The sequence below is a fragment of the Rutidosis leptorrhynchoides genome, chromosome 3 (assembly GCF_046630445.1).
Source record: "Rutidosis leptorrhynchoides isolate AG116_Rl617_1_P2 chromosome 3, CSIRO_AGI_Rlap_v1, whole genome shotgun sequence".
Classification (NCBI taxonomy): domain Eukaryota; kingdom Viridiplantae; phylum Streptophyta; class Magnoliopsida; order Asterales; family Asteraceae; genus Rutidosis; species Rutidosis leptorrhynchoides.
This window is the reverse complement of record NC_092335.1, coordinates 66,033,807-66,056,031: the sequence shown is the minus strand read 5'-3', so window position 1 is coordinate 66,056,031 and position 22,225 is coordinate 66,033,807. Positions and strand designations below refer to the sequence as shown.

Here is a 22,225-nt window from a genome sequence, read left to right as displayed (position 1 = left end):
TGTTAATGTCGGTTACCAGGTGTTCACCATATGAATGATTTTTATCTCTATGTATGGGATGTGTATTGAAATATGAAATCTTGTGGTCTATTATTATGATTTGATATATATAGGTTAAACCTATAACTCACCAACATTTTTGTTAACGTTTTAAGCATGTTTATTCTCAGGTGATTATTAAGAGCTTCCGCTGTCGCATACTTAAATAAGGACGAGATTTGGAGTCCATGCTTGTATGATATTGTGTAAAAACTGCATTCAAGAAACTTATTTTGTTGTAACATATTTGTATTGTAAACCATTATGTAATGGTCGTGTGTAAACAAGATATTTTAGATTATCATTATTTGATAATCTACGTAAAGCTTTTTAAACCTTTATTGATGAAATAAAGGTTATGGTTTGTTTTAAAATGAATGCAGTCTTTGAAAAACGTCTCATATAGAGGTCAAAACCTCGCAACGAAATCAATTAATATGGAACGTTTTTAATCAATAAGAACGGGACATTTCAAATATGAACGGGACATTTCATGCAACAGATTATAAGCATCAATCAAATTCGAATATAAGGTTAAAGAAATATGGAGTATTCCATTTTAAGCAAAACCCGATACCTGAATTTCAGGTGGCAATTTGACACGACGTCACCAACGATGCTCCAATCTGTCACCGACGATGTTTCTATTTGACTACGACGACCGTTATCGTTATTGTGGCTGTCGCATAGGTGGGTCAGGCGCTAGTTGCGTTGGCGATTAAGTAGGTGGTTGTGGCGGTGCTTATGGTGCACCCTAGCAAAAAAGAACGAATGAGGTAGGGAGTACTATTTTAGGAGTAAAAAAAAGCGGGGCAAGTCGAATTTTTTATTCGGTTTCAACAGTTGTTGCTTACTAATTTGACGAATGAGTGATGTCAAACATTTACGAGAATTAAATTTGTATAATGAATGAATGAGGCTTAAAAGAAAATGATAACGCTAAGGAAATTTTAAATTAATTAAACACAACTAATTACAAATTATTATACTACGTATTATCTAATAGACAAAAAAGGTGAATAGTAGTAAGGGGTATTTTCGTCATTTCACTTTTTTTAATAAAATTTTAACTAACTTTCATTACACCAATAAAGCCCCCTACACTTTTTTCATAAATCCAAAACGACCCCCGTAAACTGTCAAATAACCATTTTTATAAAAAAAATCTTGAATAAACTCCACCCAAATATTCTACGGGTCATATCTTCTCGCTCGCAACGAGTTAAATTTTTCCGACACTATCGTTAAACTCGAAATAATTTTAGGAACACGATGTCACTAACTGTACGCAAAACGGACGCTTTTTAAAAAACGCTAAATATTTGAGGTACTTTTCATACATGTTGATTTTGCGTTAAATTTTTAAAAGTCGAAAATTCCATAGCGAAACGCGGAGATGCACATATATTGTTAATTTAAAATAACATTTAAATCTTTCGTGGGTTATACCTTTTAGTTCAACTCGAGTTGCGCTTCAACGACATCATCGTTAGCCACGAAATAATTTTACAAACTAAACGCAATAAAATACATTGAAAACCGAACGCCCGGCGCGAAGCGAGGGTTCGAAAACTAGTTTAAAAAACAAAATTGATATTTGTGTGAAATAGTTTAATTAACCCCAATAAAAAATTGCTAAGCTATATCGTTTTGCAATTCAGATAGTGTGTAGCGTTTTATATCAGCTAAGTATCAAATAAATAATCCAGCTAGCGAGTTTCTCTCCTGATAGAACAAGGGTTTGTGAGAACAGATCAACAAAGAAGAAGAAAATGGATCCAGATGCTCTCTCAAAAGCATTCGTGGAGCACTACTACTCCACCTTCGACACTAATCGGGCCGGGTTATCCAATTTGTACCAGGATTCATCTATGTTGACTTTTGAAGGTCAAAAAATTCAAGGCTCACAGCAGATCGTCAACAAGCTCACATCTCTACCGTTCCAGCAGTGCAAACATAGCATCACTACCGTCGATTGCCAACCTTCCGGTCCCGCCGGTGGTATGCTCGTTTTTGTTAGCGGTAATCTTCAACTTGCCGGTGAACAACACGCTCTTAAGTTCAGTCAGGTAGTATTTCTTCCGTCACTTATCGTTTCTTCGTTGGATCTTATTAGATGATATCGATTTATATGATTGTTGTTTTTGAATGAAATTTGGATTGGAAACCCTAATTAATAAATCAGGAAATCTGGATTAGGTGTCGTGGAAAAGAGAACGTCGTCGTATGATTGTTTACTGCAGCTAGGGTTTTTTTCTTCTAATTTGTTGTATAATGCGTTTGTTCTTCAATTTGGTACAGTTCAATTATACATAACCTTTGGACGGCTTATTTTGATTATGATTTATTTTACATAACCTTTCGAAAAGACCATCATACAGTATTTTTTGGACAACTTATAGGTTTGGTATCTGATCTTACACTTATTGACGATCATCATTATGTATAATACTGTAATTGTTATGGTTGAGATGATTTATGTATCCAGCTAATAATAATTATAGTTGCTGCAAACGTTCCTAAAGGAATAACACTTCAACTGGAACATAAAAACATTATACCCTCCTCTTTTTAAAACCAAGAGGAATAGCACTTCACCTCGTTAAAAGATTTTCTAATTTTAACGTTGGTAATCTCAAAATTCTAAAACTATGATGGTCTTTTCGAAAGCGAAGGATATGCAGAGTACAATATACAAATATTGATACTCTTTTAAATGAGGTTGTGATTTACATGTCACAAACCTTCACACGAGTGTTCAATGTTACTTACTACAAATCGTTGACGTGAAAAACATTGTTTTATACTCAAATTATACGTTAAAGCCACAGCATATCTTTTCTTATCTTACAAAGTGATGCAAATTTATTTACATTTACTAGTCATGGTGTGTGGTTTGAGTTAGTGATGCTTCTATCCTTCAATACGATACCTAATCTGTATCACATATATGCTTTCTCTCACCATTTTAGCATTTTTAGATCTACTTTTGAGATTATGTAAGGTCTGCTCAACTAGTGCACTTGATTTATTTATATGACATTACTGCCAATGCATTAGAAATATGCCACATTGACAATTCCTCCCGCTTTTGTTGTTATGCATGAAATAGACGGTTGTTCTATCAGATACATATACATTTATTTGCATCTCTTGTTGTATTTTGTCTTAGTACAAGCCTCAGTTTTCTTTGTATGTAGTTGTATCTTTGACATATGTATGTAACAAATCATATCATGAAGACTTGCATACAATGATGTTCTCTATATGTGCTATGTGGAATGCAACCAAATGTTTGTGGTAGATTAAAATTTGTTGAACGGTCCCCAGTAGACGGTAGTTATGAAAGTGTTTAATTATGACCTCACATGTTGACTATGTAGTATTAACTACATTCGGTTTTATTTTAAATCTCCTACTAGGCTCTATTATTAGATAAAAGTAGAAAATAAAGAAAACAGAATAATGGATACATGCTTTTCTTTGATTTACATAGATGTTAGTGTGATATTTCCGGGAAAGATAGTTGTAATAGAGAACTGTGTGATGTAAAACATTTGTGAGTTGAGGTGGACATGCAGAGGAAAAAAGAATGGTTGCATCATGATATGACATTAATAAATTATATAGCTATTTAACTGAATATAACTTACATTTACCTTTTTGTATCACCTAGTAAATGATTCAGTAAATACTGAATAAGTAGTTAATCAAAACTGTCTTCCAGTTTATAGGTGGCAAAATGGTTGGTAGGGTGCGCCGGTTAATAGAGAGGGTTGTGATGGGTTTGAGCTGAAATACTTTTCTCCAAAATACATGTTTAGAAAAATCATAATATAGGTGAAATATTCTAATTCTGGAGGTAAAATCATAATATAGTCGTCTCTAGTTCAATGTTTTTTGACATTATATGATGTTTTCTCGGTTCCTTCTTGTTTCAAGCAAGTAAGCAACCATATTTATAGAAGATAATATAGCAATTTATTTAGGGTTCCCTACGGATGTTATCCTTTTCTCATAAATACTATAAAATCCTTTCTCATGACATACTAGAGTTCTCTAATTTAACCATCAAACTATGACTATTTTTTTTCATGCTAATTCCTCATCATACGTTTCATAAGTAAACATCAGTGGCAACATGGCTAGCCTTATCATGTATTTTGTTATTTCTAGTTTTAAGATGGTTCAAATCTTTAAGCTTATATAAAGCCATTTATTTTACAATGTTATGTGTGGTGAATCAATGCCTCTTACACACTTATTTTTTTTTGTCTGCAGATGTTTCATTTGATGCCAACACCACAAGGAAGCTTTTACGTGTACAACGACATATTCCGCTTGAACTACGCGTGAAAAGAAGTGTGCCCGCTAGATTTACATTCCATTCTGAATATTTTTCTCATCATTTCTGTCTTTGTTTTATACTGTCTTATTGTTACTTCCTATTGGTGAATTGGAAAAAAAAACTCGATGTTTGGTGTTGCTGTTCGACTGGTTTCTTGAATTCAATATTTGATATGATAATTGCAAGTTGATCAATTTGTGATTATTTGTATTGCGAATGGTTATTACGTTGCAAAAGCATTTGCTGTCATATAGTGCTAATATTACAGGCACCCTGCAAGTTCATCCCTGTTACATGTAGTTTCTTCAACCAGACCCATCCATTGAAATTATCTCATGCCGTACGCTGTGCATTCCAGGTATTGGTGTTTAGCATTTAACATAGCTGATGCAATGATGCCTGATGTATAAAGAAAAGACTGGACTGGGTGTTTTAATAGGGGCTCTTTCAAAAGCAGAGGGGGTGATGGATCCTGCATAGTTGTGGTTTATATGCGATTGTTTCCTAATTTCACTACCAGTAATTTCAACGAGCAGTAAATTTTTACTTTCAATTCATCACTTTTTGATGGTTTATTGTTCCACGAGTATTGCGCTCATTGCCATATAAACCTGTAATTAACTAATTATTCAAGTTAATTAAAGAGATAAAAAGGTAAAATGTGAGAAGTGTTTTCATTCAGACTTAACGTTTTAAGTGCTAAAGCTTGAACTAAATTTGCGAATTTTCAATTTATTATGATCCCAATCTATATAGTGTGTTGTGAATTTATGAAGGATAAATGTTAAAACTTGGATGAAATTTACAATCATAGTGCAATTAGTAACCCATTTACCTGTTATTTTTTTAGTTACCTTTTTTTTTTTAATTTCAGTTTCCTTCTTAACATGGAGTTGGCAAGTGGGAGGGAGTCAATGTTGAATGAAGAATAACTTGAGCAAGCAATGAAAGCTCACTTTTCCCCTTCCACAGTCATACTTGTCTATTCCTCCACCACTTATCCTTAAATCCCAACTGTATGTATTATGTATTATGTATTTATGTATATGTATATATACCTCACATACTCATTTAGAAACATTTATAAGCAAAGAGAATAGATCAAAAGTTAAGCCCGTAATTTGAAAAATGTCAGATTGGGGACCAGTGTTCGTAGCTGTGGTGCTCTTCATATTACTAACACCCGGTCTGCTGATTCAAATACCAGGCCACACCAAGATGGTGGAATTTGGTAATTTTCAAACAAGTGGTGTTTCAATTCTGGTTCATTCTGTTATCTATTTTACTCTTATTTGTATTTTCTTATTAGCCATTGGGATCCATATGTACCTTGGTTAACTCGTTGCCCCTTTTATTTTTTCATATATAATGTTATGTAATTCAGTCTTCTTTTTCATCATATTGGTGAGTTTTTACTTTTTAATACATAATCTGGATTGCATTTGTTTGCACTTGATAAGGTAACAATTCTTTTATATTTTACGTGTTCCACCTATGACCTAACATTCATAATTTTGTGTTGGGTGTTTGGCTAATTTCATTTTTATGGTTTATGGGCTTATTAAAATTTGAAAAAGTTATATATCCAATGTTAGTTCAAAACTGAAAAAATTATACTGTAAAAATTGATTTTTGCCAAAACCGTACACTTCCGTTGTTTCTCATTAAATTGTTATACTTGAAAGCACATTGTAATGGATTACGATCCTTTCAACTAATTTTAATACGGAGTACTTGATAAATCAAGCTTATTGTTTTTGTAAAGATAAATTGTAAAGAGCTTTATTTTTTACTTTTATTTATTAACATTAACATTAACACACATATTAACATTAACATTAACATTAACATTTTAACATTAACATTAACATTAACATTAACATTAACATTAATTATTATTAACATTAACATTAACATATATACTAAACCAAAAACTTACGAATAGTAATTTTTAGTGGTTTTTCCCCCTCCAGATAAACCGTGAATTTTTTACCAACTTCAATTTATTTCTATACTTCTGTTTTTTCCCCTCCTTTTTATATACCCAAATTAGCAAACGCTCCGCCGGCAACGCATGGGCACCCCACCTCGTTTATTTCATTACTCACTTACAAATAACATGATAGATCATGATATTAGAGACAATCTCAATCAGTGGCGGAACTAGGATTTTTTTTCACCTGGGGGCAAAAAAAAAAATATAAAACCGTAGCACTTTCTTTAGGCAAAATATGGAAATTTTGGGGCAAAAAATTGAGGTTTTTAGGCAAATTATGGAGGTCTTTGGGCAAAATTCGAAGATTTTTTGGGCAAAATTTAAAGGTTTTGGAGCAAAAGTTGGAGAACTTTGGGCAAAATTTGAAGGTTTTGAGGCAACATATGTAGGTTTTGGGGCAAAAAAAAAACTCACCGGAGGCAAAGTCGAAAAACCCAAAATTTTTACACTGAAAATTGCAAATCCACTGGGGGCGGGCGCCCCACCCTGCCCCCAAATAGTTTTGCCCCTATTCTCAATCCCATTGTAATTAAGTTAATTTTTTTTTTTTTTTTTTGAACAGCCAAATATAATAAAAACTAGCAGAAGCTAGAAAATATACAAGGGAAACCACAACGCAAAAGAAGATAAAAGAACAAAACTACATGAAATACTGAAACGGGAAAATTAATTACAACGAATTAAGAGTATCTAGCAACCACTCCGCCCATTTTATCTTGGATTTGTGGTATCTCGAATACAACCAATAGAAGCCCGAAAAAACAATTTTGTCGAACACGTGAGATTTTTTCTGATTAAGTTAAAATTATTGGTTTCATGTTTCGTTGTTAGTTTCTTTAGTTCAGTCTCCTCTAGAAATGAGTACTCATTCCTCATATGTACATGTAACCTAACCATATTATCCGTGACCATCTCCGACCTTTTTTCATGTACACCCAATATATGTTATTAAAGAGATTTGAGCTTTAAAACTCATGTAAAGATATTTTCATCATCAAGGTTGATATTTTTATCACAATTATACATTAAGTTCTTGTATGATTGTGATGAATATATTAAAATTGATGATGTAAATATCACCATCACCATAATAATAAATTCCAAACAATGGAAAGAGCACAATTACATTGACGCTAGTAAAAGGTGATAATAGATGTTGAAAAAGGACATATGTTTGCCAACCTAGTCAAGAATTGGAAAAAGGGGGTAAAAGCAAAGAAAAAGGAGATAAAAGACAGAACTACACTATGTATCTAAATGTGGATTTAGCATGACTTAGCTGTTGTTTGTTTTCCTGTCTGCAGACCTTATTATGTCTTATGTCTGTACGCCGGCAGACGTTTTTACTGCAGACAGTTTGTTTTTCTGAAGACATAAGATAAAATAATGTCTTATTATGTCTGCAGCCTCGCAGACTTAGAAATGTGCTTCTAAGTGCTGCAGACAGAATTAAGTTATGTTGCAGACATAAAAACAAACAGTCTTCATTATTCAGCATAAAGACCTTCAGACCACATCTTCTTAACAGACATGGTCCGCAGATCTTCAGACAAAAACATCTTAAAAAACAAACAGCACCTTAATCACACGAAACTATTTTCCATAAATTGTATGTATTTTCATTTAATGTAAAAGTAATGCATAAAGGATGTACCGTGGTCCTAACTTTGAAAGCAAACAAAATTTAAACTGTTCAATTCAATATAGTGTTTGTGTAATGGTGATGAAGATTGGAGTCTTCTACCAGCTGATTTAGGCCTTATCTATCACAGTATTATTTTATATATTTCTACTATTAAACACCTTATATCATTGTATTGTATGATACAATAAGCAATATAACATAATAGATTACGTTTCACTTTAATATTAGGTAAATAGAAACAACTCACAACAACAACAACAACAACAACAAAACATAATCCTAATGGGAAAGATAAGACGTAGACAATCCTTCCCCCATTCAGACAAGTCATTTCTCTGCCTAGAGTGATACACCCTAAGAGTAGAGAAAGTCATCTCTCTCAATTATCTATAGATAGAGAGATTGATTTCGAACAATAAGTAGGTTAAAAAATGTGAGACACCATGAAAATGGTAAAATTAAATTTTCACTAGTTTTCAATTTAGGCTCTAAGTGACATTAAAGTTGACTTAATTTATTTTTATTTACTAGAAATGATTGAAACTTATAAATGAGAAGAAAATGCATAGTTTGATGATTCTTAATAGTTAGTTAGACTACTCTCAACCATGACATCTGTTATGGAATATAACAACCCTCACTTTTTGACTTCTAAATTTACTAATTTGACCCTAAGGTTTACTACCTGATTGTACGTTCTTATTGTTTAAGGGTTGATATATATACAATTTAATTAACATAGACCGAATAATTACACACTTAAATAAATAATATGATTATAGTAAATATAAGTTATATTATATTAACTTATATATTGTAACATAATTTTATAAAGTATATAAAATGTAATACTTTTACTACATAGTAAATGTAATATATAATTAATTATATAATAAATGCAACTATATAAAAGTGTAATAATATTTATAAAACTAATAAAACAATAAAGTAATATTATAATTAAATTAAAAATCATATTTATTAATAATATATATATAAATAACGAATATATTAATATTTTATATTAAATTCGTATTTAATAATTAACTAAAACAAATAGTTGATAAAAGTTTTTAGAAAAAAAAAACATAAATCAACTACTTGAAAAATAAATAAATAAAAAAGTAAATAAAATATTAAAACTAGATCTAGATCTACTTTTAATAAATAAATAAAAAGAGACAAACTACCTTTTCTTATTTAATAGATACATGAGTAGGCTAGAATTCTTTTTATTTTTTTCTACCATTTGCTTTATTTTCTTTTGTATTTTTATTTATTTCTTTTATATTATTTTATTCAAAAATTCAAGTATAAATACCCATCAATTTTCTCATTTGAACTTGCACCTCAAAAACTTCATTCTCTCTTGAAAGTACTTGTAAGTATTCTTTCCTTTATATTTATTTTTTTGTTTACTTATATCTTATTTTTAGTCGAAATATATATATATATATATATATATATATATATATATATATATATATATATATATATATATATATATATATATATATATATATATATATATATGTTATATTTATTATAATTGAAACAAATATAAGTAATATATTATAATTAGTGATAAATGTTACTGGAAATTTTAAAAATATTTTTATGAATTTACATATCGAATTTATATTTATTTTGTAATTTATTTTGTAATTTTTTTTTTGCCGAGACATATACAAGATACATATATATATATTTTTAATTAATCTATAACATAATTAAATACAAAACTTTTCATGATAATTATCAACATGAAGTTTATGATCTATAAAAATTAGTTTTCTAGATTAATAAGTCTATTTTGTATTTTTAAAAATTAATTTTGTTTTTATTATTCCAGCCGCTATTTTTTTTAATTATTTTAATAAATATATAACGAATTTAATAAATTGTAATTTGTACATGATAATTATTAAAAAGTATTATGAGATCTGAGAAAAATATTTTTTCGAATGTATATCATGTTTTTATATTTTAAATAATTAAAAATAGTTTATTAAATATATATACATAATCGGTATATATATAAAAAAATTAAAATAAATTAGGAAAAGGGTTAAATAAATTATGAAACTATTTTTCTAGTAAATTAGAATATTAAACTTAATTTATTGGAGCAATACATATTATATAAAAATTAATTTCGAATTATGTATTATTTATATATAAAAATAAGGTAAAAATTGAAATAAATAGTTTAAACAACAATAAAAATATATATATAATTTTTCTGAGATTATAAAACTTATATAAACAAGCGAAAATTATAAAAACAAATGTTTTTAGTGGAATTATATTTTTTCTTATTTAAGCTTATTTACAATTTAAAAATAAAAATAAATACAAATTAAATACAAAACGTAATGGGAATAATTTTATAAAATTTTTATATGTTTATTGTGATATTTAGGTACTGAGAAAAATATAAAATACAAATTTCTATTCGTTTTTCTATTTTTTGTATTTTAGATACTAATCGATTAAGTAAAATCATAATTAAAGCATAAAGATTAGTTTTAATTTTATAAAACATTTTTATAAAATTTTGTACAAATTATCTACTGATTTAATTTCAATAAAATATTAATTAGAATTATTAGATGATTTATTTATATATAAATTTGAATTTAGATAATTTATATATATATAAATTTTGATATATATAATAAATATAAGATTTATATTAATCAAATAATAGTATATAAATTTAAGATCTGTAATAAATATGTAAGACATAATTATTATATATTTAACCTATCTACATAATTAAACTTATAATACTTTGTTATAAGATTAATTTTAAAATAAATTAATAATGATAATACATTAATAATATTAAATATATTCAAACTTAACATAATATATATTTACTGTATAAGTAAATTATATCAATGTGTCGTAATTCTATATGCACATAACGTCAAGGTTATACTCTAAAGATAACGTGCACTATATACAAACTTCTTCGCTACTTACAGTCGTAAGTGAATGATGTCTAGGTTGTCATTTATGGGTAAGCTTGTGGATCTCGATTGCCATGACTTAGATTCTGGTCAAGAGTCCTGGGCCCCCGGTTACATCTGGTCATTCCTGACTTATTTGATAGCAACGAAGTTTGAGTCAAGTTGTACAACGTCTTACTAATGAATATAACCTGAACTTATAAACTTTTCATAAGTTGAAACCTTCCTATTTTGGATTGTTACTATTAATATAATTCATTATATTAATAAACATACACTTGGTCTATTAGACATTTACTGATCGAACGTTATACCTTTAGGTTGATATCCCGGTCACTTACTTGCTTTACTTTCCTTTCTTGCGTGGAATACTTCAACTGCTATTTAAGGTGATTTTCATAGCCCCACTTTTACTGTTTATTAAATTGTTTATAACTTTTGGGGTGAGACACATGCTTGATTTATAACTGTTTTACGTATAGACACAAGTACTCAAATGTTATTATGCTGTCATGCTTTGATTCATGCAAATCCTCACCGTAATATCGTCAATTGCTGCATATAAAAGGCAAACTTAATTATTGTGAATAGACCTGATGCATTGAAACAGTACCTTTATTTATGAACGGATTTGAGTTGTTTTGTTACACGAATTGATTTATTGTATATATGGTATTTTAAACATTTTAGGTTGGTTTCAAACATATATAGGCAACTGGTCCTATCCGTGTAGTTTAGTTTGTTGGTAAATCCGGTTCGTTCCACAGGGAGACAGTGTTCAATGGTTTTTTAATAGTCTTTGAAGTTAAACTTATTTTAAGGGGGTTTTGGATTAGGAATTGATAATACTACATAAAAATATAACTTAATCCTAATTTAATTGAACTACTTACTAATTTATACGAATACATTATTTATAATTATTAACTTAAAAGTGAATTAATTGAAATTATACTAATAAATTTATTACTAAATGATAATTAATAAAATAATAACTTTTAATAAAACTAATTGTTTAGAATTTTGTTTTGCGCAATTATAATATAAATTTATTTAAATTAACTAAATAACATGTTTTAACTAAATTAATATAAATTAAGAGGAAGTATAATATTTAACTAATTATAAACTAATTACTAATTATAAATTATCATAATTAATACTAATTATAAATTAATAACTTAAATATAATAATAAAATATTTAAAACCCTAAATTTTTACCTAGTACGCTACAGTATTCGTATTATACTTACGCGTTCCGCGTAATGATGTACGCGTTCCACGTATGTTTTGAATGGTACGCGTATGGTGTAGAATTATATGCGATCCGCGTATGTTATAATCCAGGTGACAAACAGTACTGGTACAAACTTGAATTATAATGTTGTATTTTTTTTCTTTTTAGTTTTACTGAATAAATGTACGTGAATAATAATTAACAATAAATAAATGGGAGTGTTTACTTAAATGTGTCACCTCTAGATCCATGGATTGTTTTAAGTTTAAGCTCGTATTAAAATGTTTAGTAAAAAACTTATATTTTCCTTTCGAAAAAATAATAAGTTTGACTAACTAAATTAAGTCTAATTTTCATTGGATTATATTTAGATAGTTACTAGTCCTTAAGTATTTAAATTGAGACCCAACCCAGTTTTGACCTTCGCCAAAACCCAAATCATAACGGTTTCCCTTTTTACAATTTCATTATTATATGACTCGTGATATTACCCAAACCACCGAACCTTACTTTTTAATTTAGTGTTAGTAAATTAGTTATAAGTTCGTCTAGATCACTTTTAATGTTGAAGCTTAATTTATATAAATAAAAATAACTTTCGTTATTTTAATCTTACAAATTAAGTGACAGGGGTAAAATATCCAAATACATAATAATGGTTCTTTTAATTAGGCTCAATGTTAAAAATACTAAAGTTACATTTTAATTTTTACAAGTGATAACAATCCATTTCACTAGGGGCTCTACATTTAAGCAAACACTAGGGAGATTAGCTACTCATTATACTAAGGAAAACATGAAAATATAAATGTACAAACATAATAATAACGATAAAAACTGATAACGATAATTTTAACAGAATATACTTACGAAAATCTTCACTCTCAATTACTTTAAACGGTAGAAAATTACAATAATAACACCCCTTTAGCGCGTACAATAATACCCTTAATCGCAAACAATACCCTTAAAAACTGAAACTATCCTAAAAATTGAACCTTGAAGCTGAAAATAATACAGATTACAAAATACACTCGAAAATAAATTGATGTGTACTGTATTAAATTGTATGTGTGAAAATATGTCTCTTGAAATGTGTACTGAATTCTCCTCTTTTGTATCTCTCCTCTTGTTTTTTTTTGTACTGTAAGTGTACTCCGTATTATAAGTTTGAGATTCAAGTAGTAGTAGGTGAAATGAGTGTATACTCCTTTCTTGCTGTACCACTGAAAAAAAAAATTATATAAAATACAAAAGCAGCCGTCCCATTTGCATTTGAATCTGGATCTGGACAGGCTATTACGCGTTTCACGTAGATGCCCACACGATACGCGTACGGCTTAAATACTACGCGTTTCGCGTAGACTTTCACACGTTTCGCGTAAGTGAAACCGACAGTTTTCTAATTTTTATTTTATGTTTTGCTCTCTGTTTATCCCGTGTTTACGTATATCGACTTGGAACTTTTTATTTGAACTCTTCTCTTCGATCATCTTGAACTTGCATTCAAGTAAACATTATCTTGATACATATTTGGTTTGAATCCGTCGTTTTATCGTTGTTTTATCAAACTTCAAGCTCGTGTTTACTTTTGTCGTTTTTCTCGTGAATTATACATTTGAATGTCTTCGTTTCAGTAAAAGCTGATGAAATATAAATGATATTGCGCCTGAATTTATGTATGTTTAAAGCAATATCAAAATACCCCACACTTGAACGTTGCTTGTCCTCAAGCAATTACATCTCCTAATAGAATCGGAACATTACATATTTTTCCATATCGAACATTAAATCACATAACACACGCTACACGAAATGAAACACACGCTATATGGAATAAGTTGGACATACTACACAATTTTTATTTAATCACACGCACACCACACGAAATGAACTTCTGACAACAGAAACAAAAAATGAAACTCGTGATTAAGGTTTAAAAATTTGGATCCTTAGGGAAAATTGGACCTTGTGAAAACGTTTTATGATTTTATAAAATGTCATGCTAGTTTTTACACCAGACACGTTTTCCGGTTTTAACCTCAAATTCCGGTCGAGGATAACTGAAAACCGTAGTCTCAGTCGGCGATTAGCAAGCTATCCGCCCCCATAATTGAAGTATCATGGAACTTGAAACCGAATGTCCTAAAAATGGTTTTACACAATATAATTCATAAAATAGCACAAGTTTTAGAGTAAAATTATATCGTGTCCAAATATTATCGGTGAACCATGAGTTTGCACACCTCAATTTGTTATGGAATATGTATGTTGACCGCGGTCAAACATAGATGCGGTTGATCTTTACGGAGATCATCCATCTGGGGATTAGACTCATTAGTCTTAAAAGCTAATTTGAAATGTGCCCCCCATTGTACGAGACAGATCCATCTCATGGTTAGGATAGGTCTGACCACCAAAAACCCTGTTTGATGCTGAGGTGAGGTGGATTTCCAGCCGATGATAGAGATGACTTTTCAAGATTTTTCGTCAACCTACAGCTGTTCTTGACTACATCTTCTAACATAAGTTAGCAAGTGTGTCATTTTAGAAGACTTTACTTCCTTAAGGAATATTCAGGTTTATACATTCCAAAGCGATGATATCTGCAATACTTCATAGAAACATGTGATAAATAGTTCTAAACATATGGGGTTTATAAATTCTGCTATACTTGGTTTTCCTTTATATTATTTTAATCAAATAAACTTATGTATTTTTAATGTATGGACACAATAATTTCAGTTTTTGACACCTAGTCTTTAATTGCTCGTAATTACCTTAAAAATTGATTAGATATATTTGTTTAAAAAATTTCAAAATTTTCATAAAAATCACCAAGTTATAAGTTCTCGAAAATTTATATATTCCCACCCCACACTTAAGATTATGTAATGCCCTCATTACATAAAATCAGATTAAAATTATAAATTAGAGAGGACAAAAAGTGTAAAGTATGTAGAACTTCCTTTGTTAAGTAATTGGACATTGTAAAATGTTTATCGTATGAACATATCCAATCCCTTTATCACAATATAAATCTGGTGTTTCGTTATGTCGAATGCATCATCATCATAAGTACCTGTCAACAATCATGTTAATCACACACAAGATGGGGTTGTACATTAATAGTACAAAAATTTTACCCCAACTAAAAGTTTTTGTAAAGATAAATAAAGGTAAAAAAATTAAATTAACACACCATAAAAATCATTTTATACAAACAAATACAAAATAAATAATTCTAAAAATAAAAAGAAACTAGAAAAATGACCATGCAGGGCCTCCCTGATCTTCCTGTTCTCGCTCCTGTTGCTGCCGTTGTTCATTTAGGCGTTGTTCCTCGTAAAAACGCCTATAGGCTTCATGACTTGCGGCTAGGGCAGCGTTGGGATCATAAGGTGGAGGTAGAGGGTCACTGGGTCGCTGCCATTGGGGGTATGATGGGAAGGTTGAGGGTGCGTATTGTTGTGGGTTAGCTGCGTATAAATATGCCTGATGATGCGCCCACTCTAACTGTGCTCCCTGGCCCCTCTGATCGTAGCGGATGTTTTCGAATATATTACCCTGAGCTAGTTGGGTATGCCTAATATCCCCTATTTGCCTAGACAAACTAGTGTATTGGTCTTTTGATCTTCGTCCCCAATTATCATACGAGTTCCTTAAATCTAAACTCAATGAATTAAACGAATTTTGCAGCATATCGAAATCAGAAACACCTACATTAGACGTACTAGCCTCATCTGGCTGTCTTCGTCTCCTCCTAGTTTCCCTAGCGGGTTCCTCATCCTCCTCCATAGGAGCGTGAGCGACAACTTCTTGCCGTCTCAAACTAATTACCCCACCCCTCACTTGTATAGCCTTGGCCGTCCTATACACGTCCAATCCTAAAGTTTTAACAGCTTGATCTACCGGTTGGATTGGAGGTTCTGATTCACTCGGGTCGAGTCTGAACCAGCTTCCTAGACACGTGATGTAGTGACCCCCCGACATGTCACTTGTCCCTCGAGCACCCTTACCAACATGGGCCAAAAAGTAAGCAACTCCATAGGGTATACTAATAAATGTATCCCTATCTCTGATCGCATCCAAGTACCAAAGGTCAATATAATTAATTTTATCTGTATTAGTAAACGACCTTTGGTTTATTGTGTTCGCTATAAACTTATGAATTATTCTAAAGCGAACATCAGTGATCTTTAGGTATGATTCTTGGCCTGGCTTGAAATGTCCCGTTCTTATTGATTAAAAACGTTCCATATTAATTGATTTCGTTGCGAGGTTTTGACCTCTATATGAGACGTTTTTCAAAGACTGCATTCATTTTAAAACAAACCATAACCTTTATTTCATCAATAAAGGTTTAAAAAGCTTTACGTAGATTATCAAATAATGATAATCTAAAATATCCTGTTTACACACAACCATTACATAATGGTTTACAATACAAATATGTTACAACAAAATAAGTTTCTTGAATGCAGTTTTTACACAATATCATACAAGCATGGACTCCAAATCTCGTCCTTATTTAAGTATGCGACAGCGGAAGCTCTTAATAATCACCTGAGAATAAACATGCTTAAAACGTCAACAAAAATGTTGGTGAGTTATAGGTTTAACCTATATATATCAAATCATAATAATAGACCACAAGATTTCATATTTCAATACACATCCCATACATAGAGATAAAAATCATTCATATGGTGAACACCTGGTAACCGACATTAACAAGATGCATATATAAGAATATCCCCATCATTCCGGGACACCCTTCGGATATGATATAAATTTCGAAGTACTAAAGCATCCGGTACTTTGGATGGGGTTTGTTAGGCCCAATAGATCTATCTTTAGGATTCGCGTCAATTAGGGTGTCTGTTCCCTAATTCTTAGATTACCAGACTTAATAAAAAGGGGCATATTCGATTTCGATAATTCAACCATAGAATGTAGTTTCACGTACTTGTGTCTATTTTGTAAATCATTTATAAAACCTGCATGTATTCTCATCCCAAAAATATTAGATTTTAAAAGTGGGACTATAACTCACTTTCACAGATTTTTACTTCGTCGGGAAGTAAGACTTGGCCACTGGTTGATTCACGAACCTATAACAATATATACATATATATCAAAGTATGTTCAAAATATATTTACAACACTTTTAATATATTTTGATGTTTTAAGTTTATTAAGTCAGCTGTCCTCGTTAGTAACCTACAACTAGTTGTCCACAGTTAGATGTACAGAAATAAATCGATAAATATTATCTTGAATCAATCCACGACCCAGTGTATACGTATCTCAGTATTGATCACAACTCAAACTATATATATTTTGGAATCAACCTCAACCCTGTATAGCTAACTCCAACATTCACATATAGAGTGTCTATGGTTGTTCCGAAATATATATAGATGTGTCGACATGATAGGTCGAAACATTGTATACGTGTCTATGGTATCTCAAGATTACATAATATACAATACAAGTTGATTAAGTTATGGTTGGAATAGATTTGTTACCAATTTTCACGTAGCTAAAATGAGAAAAATTATCCAATCTTGTTTTACCCATAACTTCTTCATTTTAAATCCGTTTTGAGTGAATCAAATTGCTATGGTTTCATATTGAACTCTATTTTATGAATCTAAACAGAAAAAGTATAGGTTTATAGTCGGAAAAATAAGTTACAATTCGTTTTTGTAAAGGTAGTCATTTCAGTCGAAAGAACGACGTCTATATGACCATTTTAGAAAACATACTTCCACTTTGAGTTTAACCATAATTTTTGGATATAGTTTCATGTTCATAATAAAAATCATTTTCTCAGAATAACAACTTTTAAATCAAAGTTTATCATAGTTTTTAATTAACTAACCCAAAACAGCCCGCGGTGTTACTACGACGGCGTAAATCCGGTTTTACGGTGTTTTTCGTGTTTCCAGGTTTTAAATCATTAAGTTAGCATATCATATAGATATAGAACATGTGTTTAGTTGATTTTAAAAGTCAAGTTAGAAGGATTAACTTTTGTTTGCGAACAAGTTTAGAATTAACTAAACTTTGTTCTAGTGATTACAAGTTTAAACCTTCGAATAAGATAGCTTTATATGTATGAATCGAATGATGTTATGAACATCATTACTACCTTAAGTTCCTTGGATAAACCTACTGGAAAAGAGAAAAATGGATCTAGCTTCAACGGATCCTTGGATGGCTCGAAGTTCTTGAAGCAGAATCATGACACGAAAACAAGTTCAAGTAAGATCATCACTTGAAATAAGATTGTTATAGTTATAGAAATTGAACCAAAGTTTGAATATGATTATTACCTTGTATTAGAATGATAACCTACTGTAAGAAACAAAGATTTCTTGAGGTTGGATGATCACCTTACAAGATTGGAAGTGAGCTAGCAAACTTGAAAGTATTCTTGATTTTATGTAACTAGAACTTGCAGAATATATGAAGAACACTTAGAACTTGAAGATAGAACTTGAGAGAGATCAATTAGATGAATAAAATTGAAGAATGAAAGTGTTTGTAGGTGTTTTTGGTCGTTGGTGTATGGATTAGATATAAAGGATATGTAATTTTGTTTTCATGTAAATAAGTCATGAATGATTACTCATATTTTTGTAATTTTATGAGATATTTCATGCTAGTTGCCAAATGATGGTTCCCACATGTGTTAGGTGACTCACATGGGCTGCTAAGAGCTGATCATTGTAGTGTATATATTTAACAACCCGTCCTAATCCTTCTGGACGAAATCATCAATCTGGTCTCATTGCGATGATCGACCCCAAGTAATGTCCTTAACATGAGCAAATGCACAGCGGAAGACTTAATTCGTACCTGAGAATAACATGCTTTAAAACGTCAACATAAAGTTGGTGAGATATATAGGTTTGATGCTAGCAGCGTTATAACTATGGACCACAAGATTTCATATATATAATCATTTTAATAAAAATATTCTAAGTTGTTGAGCACTTGATAACCATACTTAACATTTAATCAACGTCGCATTTTCCCTTTATTATGAAATCTTACTACACTGTACCAAGTGTAGTCACCGAAACGAAGTACTGTGCAACCGTTGAATACTGGTCGTCCAGTCCGGTTGGGGTTGTCAGGCCCGATAGATCTATCAACAGGATTCGCGTTTACAATACCGCTTGTAAATAGTAGTTACCAAGTTATAGGGAGAGATGCAGTGGTACAACTCAACGTAGAATGTAATTTTAGTCACTTGTGTCCATAACGTAAATCATAAAATGCATGTATTCTCATCCCAAAATATTTAAAGTAAAAAAAAAAGGGACTATATACTCACCTAATGTATTTTGTAGTAAAAATACATATAACACCATTGATCAATTATAAGGTTGGCCTCGGATTCACGAACCTATATATATTAACATATATAATTAACATGTACTAATAATCAAACCCGTTTGTATATACTAGTTATATATTACTTATTTAAAATAGTAATGTAATATTTATATATAGTTATTATATATGTATTTGTTATATTTTTATATAATTAACTTTAGGTTTATTAAAATATTGACTTTAATAATACTAAAATAGTGTTGATAATAATAATAAATAATGACAATACTAATTTTTGATAATAATACTAGTCATTTTATTTTTTAGTAATAATAATGATAATAATAATATATTAAAAATAATGATACTTATAATAATATGATACTTTTAATTAAAATGATAATTTTAATTATAATGATAGCTTTAATAATAATAATAACAATAAATAATAAAAAAAATAATCATATCAACAATAATAATAAATATAATATTAATGATAGTACTACCTCATGTGTGTAGCTTCCATGGTTAGTAGAAAAAAAAGAATGTCACTGCTAAGACTCGAACCCATGACCTCTCATTCCCCTAACACAACACCAAACCACTGCTCTACAATTGTCTTTCTGTTTTAATTCACAAACTAAAGCTATATAACCATTTCTCATCCGTTTTCATTTTAATCATAATTATCAACACTGTATTCATGATTATAACATTATATCATTCTTGTCCCCTCTACATCAAAATCCTTAATCATCATCGTTATCAAATAATCATCATTCTCATATACCATAATCATTAATTGTCCACCGTTGTAATATAACTTCAATGTTTTTAACAGTAAACGATGGGTTGCAAATGATGGCCCAAGTTCGAGTCATCCTGGCACAAAATCAAACGGACTTGCTGATCCAAGAGGAATTTATTACTTGGCCCGTACATACCTCGGCCCAACAGTGTAAACCTTTTTAGCAAATCAAGGGTGTCGTGGTTTTTTAGGATAACAGCTCAAAAACAAAATATATATATAAAGAGTTTTAAAGTTGTCGGCCATGAAGTTATAGTATGTCCCACATGCATGATATTTTGTATTTGATTTAGATAATGTGTTTTAAATTCCAACAAAAATCTAAACCACTGTTCGGTATATGGTGGTGATTAGTTCCTCACAGAAACAGATACGTGGTAAATTTGCGAATGGTTTAACAAAAAAAAAATATAACCGCAACTGCACAGTAACATTGGTGGTGGTTTATAGTGGTTTGTAGGGGTTAGAAACAAAAAGAGAACGTTGGTTAGTTGAAAGGTAATGTTCTTTTGGGTTTTTGGACAAGCATGAAAAAGAATATCAAAGGTGATGGTGATAATAACTGGAAACGTATGTAGCTAATGGTTGTTTTCGATGATGGTTCAAGTGGTGGGTTTATTATGATGGTTTTATCGGTGGTGATGGCAGTCGGTGATGGAGATGAGATGTTTGCGGTTTATAGTGATGGTGGCCGAATGTTTAAAAGGGTGGCTAATGGGTGATCGTTGAAACGCTAAACAGGAAAAAAAATATATATATGATGTTCGAACGAAAAGAAGCACGAAACAAAATAATGCAAGTGGTTATGAAGTGGGTTTCATCCTTGGTTGTAGTCATCTAAAGTTGATGGTTAGGGTGGTGATTGACGATGAAGGTAGGGTTAGGGTGTTCATATTTGATGACGGGATTCCATGGGTTTACAATGATGATAAGAGAGGCGACGGTTGTTGAAGATGATGATTATGTATGTGGTTGTGTGTGTTGAGTAAGTTATGGGTACACGAATAAAAGCAAGAACCACTCGGGTTTCGGTTTGTTGATTGCTTGTAATGATCAAAGAAACAGAAGAAAATACGAGTCTGTTAATTGTGTTGATCATATAGCAAAGAAGAGATTGATAGAGTTAAAAATGGTGTTGATGGGTTTGTGAAGAAGAAAGTGTGATCTAGGTAGCTCCCAATAATAGCATATATATATTGATACATATATGCATATACTAACGATGTAAATAATATAATACTAATTACTAATAAAAAAAATAATAAAAAATTTTCTAGTTCACATAAGGTGCAATGAATGGAAAACAGAGAAGCAGTCTCTACTTTGTAATATCTACCGACACTTTTAACAGAAATAGTGAATCGTACTCCGTTGATAATCAGTGACGGATAAAAGTCTCCAGAAAAGTCCTAAATTTTTACAGTAATTAACTATCTTTATTTCGCTCATTATGATATAAAATTCGAACGTTAACTATAAAAAAAATTACAATAGTTAAATTTAACTTGCTTAATATTAATCGAAATATCAAACGGGTAACACAATCATTTAATATTCATTTTTAATATACTTTATATATATATAGATTCAGGTTTTATTAAATACATTAAATATATGTTTTCAAATAAATAAATTTATTATTTAATCTTATATAATTACAAATAAAATTTATATTTATGTACATATATATATACATACTTAAATATATATGAATCTATTTACAAATAGTTGTTCGTGAATCGTCAGGCTTGGTCAAAGGGTAACTAATTATCCGAATATATTTCAAACTTTCTAGACTCAATATTATAGATTTTTGCTTATCGTGT

General features: G+C 30.4%; 2 protein-coding genes across 2 annotated transcripts; both read left to right on the top strand.

Moving 5' to 3' along the window:
* Positions 1-1,693: 1,693 nt before the first annotated feature.
* On the top strand, positions 1,694-4,405 carry LOC139896244 (nuclear transport factor 2B). Its single transcript, XM_071878836.1, has 2 exons — positions 1,694-2,108; positions 4,321-4,405. Exons 1-2 carry the CDS (start codon positions 1,812-1,814, stop codon positions 4,393-4,395), a joined length of 372 nt encoding a protein of 123 aa, XP_071734937.1. The 5' UTR covers positions 1,694-1,811; the 3' UTR covers positions 4,396-4,405.
* A 1,110-nt stretch (positions 4,406-5,515) lies between these two features.
* LOC139896241 (uncharacterized) lies at positions 5,516-5,752 on the top strand. The gene has a single exon (XM_071878833.1). It carries the CDS (start codon positions 5,516-5,518, stop codon positions 5,723-5,725), a length of 210 nt encoding a protein of 69 aa, XP_071734934.1. The 3' UTR covers positions 5,726-5,752.
* Positions 5,753-22,225: the final 16,473 nt, after the last annotated feature.

What these genes read in the sequence shown, in the direction of transcription:
- LOC139896244 (XM_071878836.1), top strand. Translation starts at nt 1,812, where the DNA reads ATGGATCCAGATGCTCTCTCAAAAGCATTCGTGGAGCACTACTACTCC. An exon ending in ACGCTCTTAAGTTCAGTCAG is followed by an intron (nt 2,109 to 4,320) that starts GTAGTATTTCTT and finishes TTTTGTCTGCAG; the next exon opens with ATGTTTCATTTGATGCCAAC.
- LOC139896241 (XM_071878833.1), top strand. Translation starts at nt 5,516, where the DNA reads ATGTCAGATTGGGGACCAGTGTTCGTAGCTGTGGTGCTCTTCATATTA.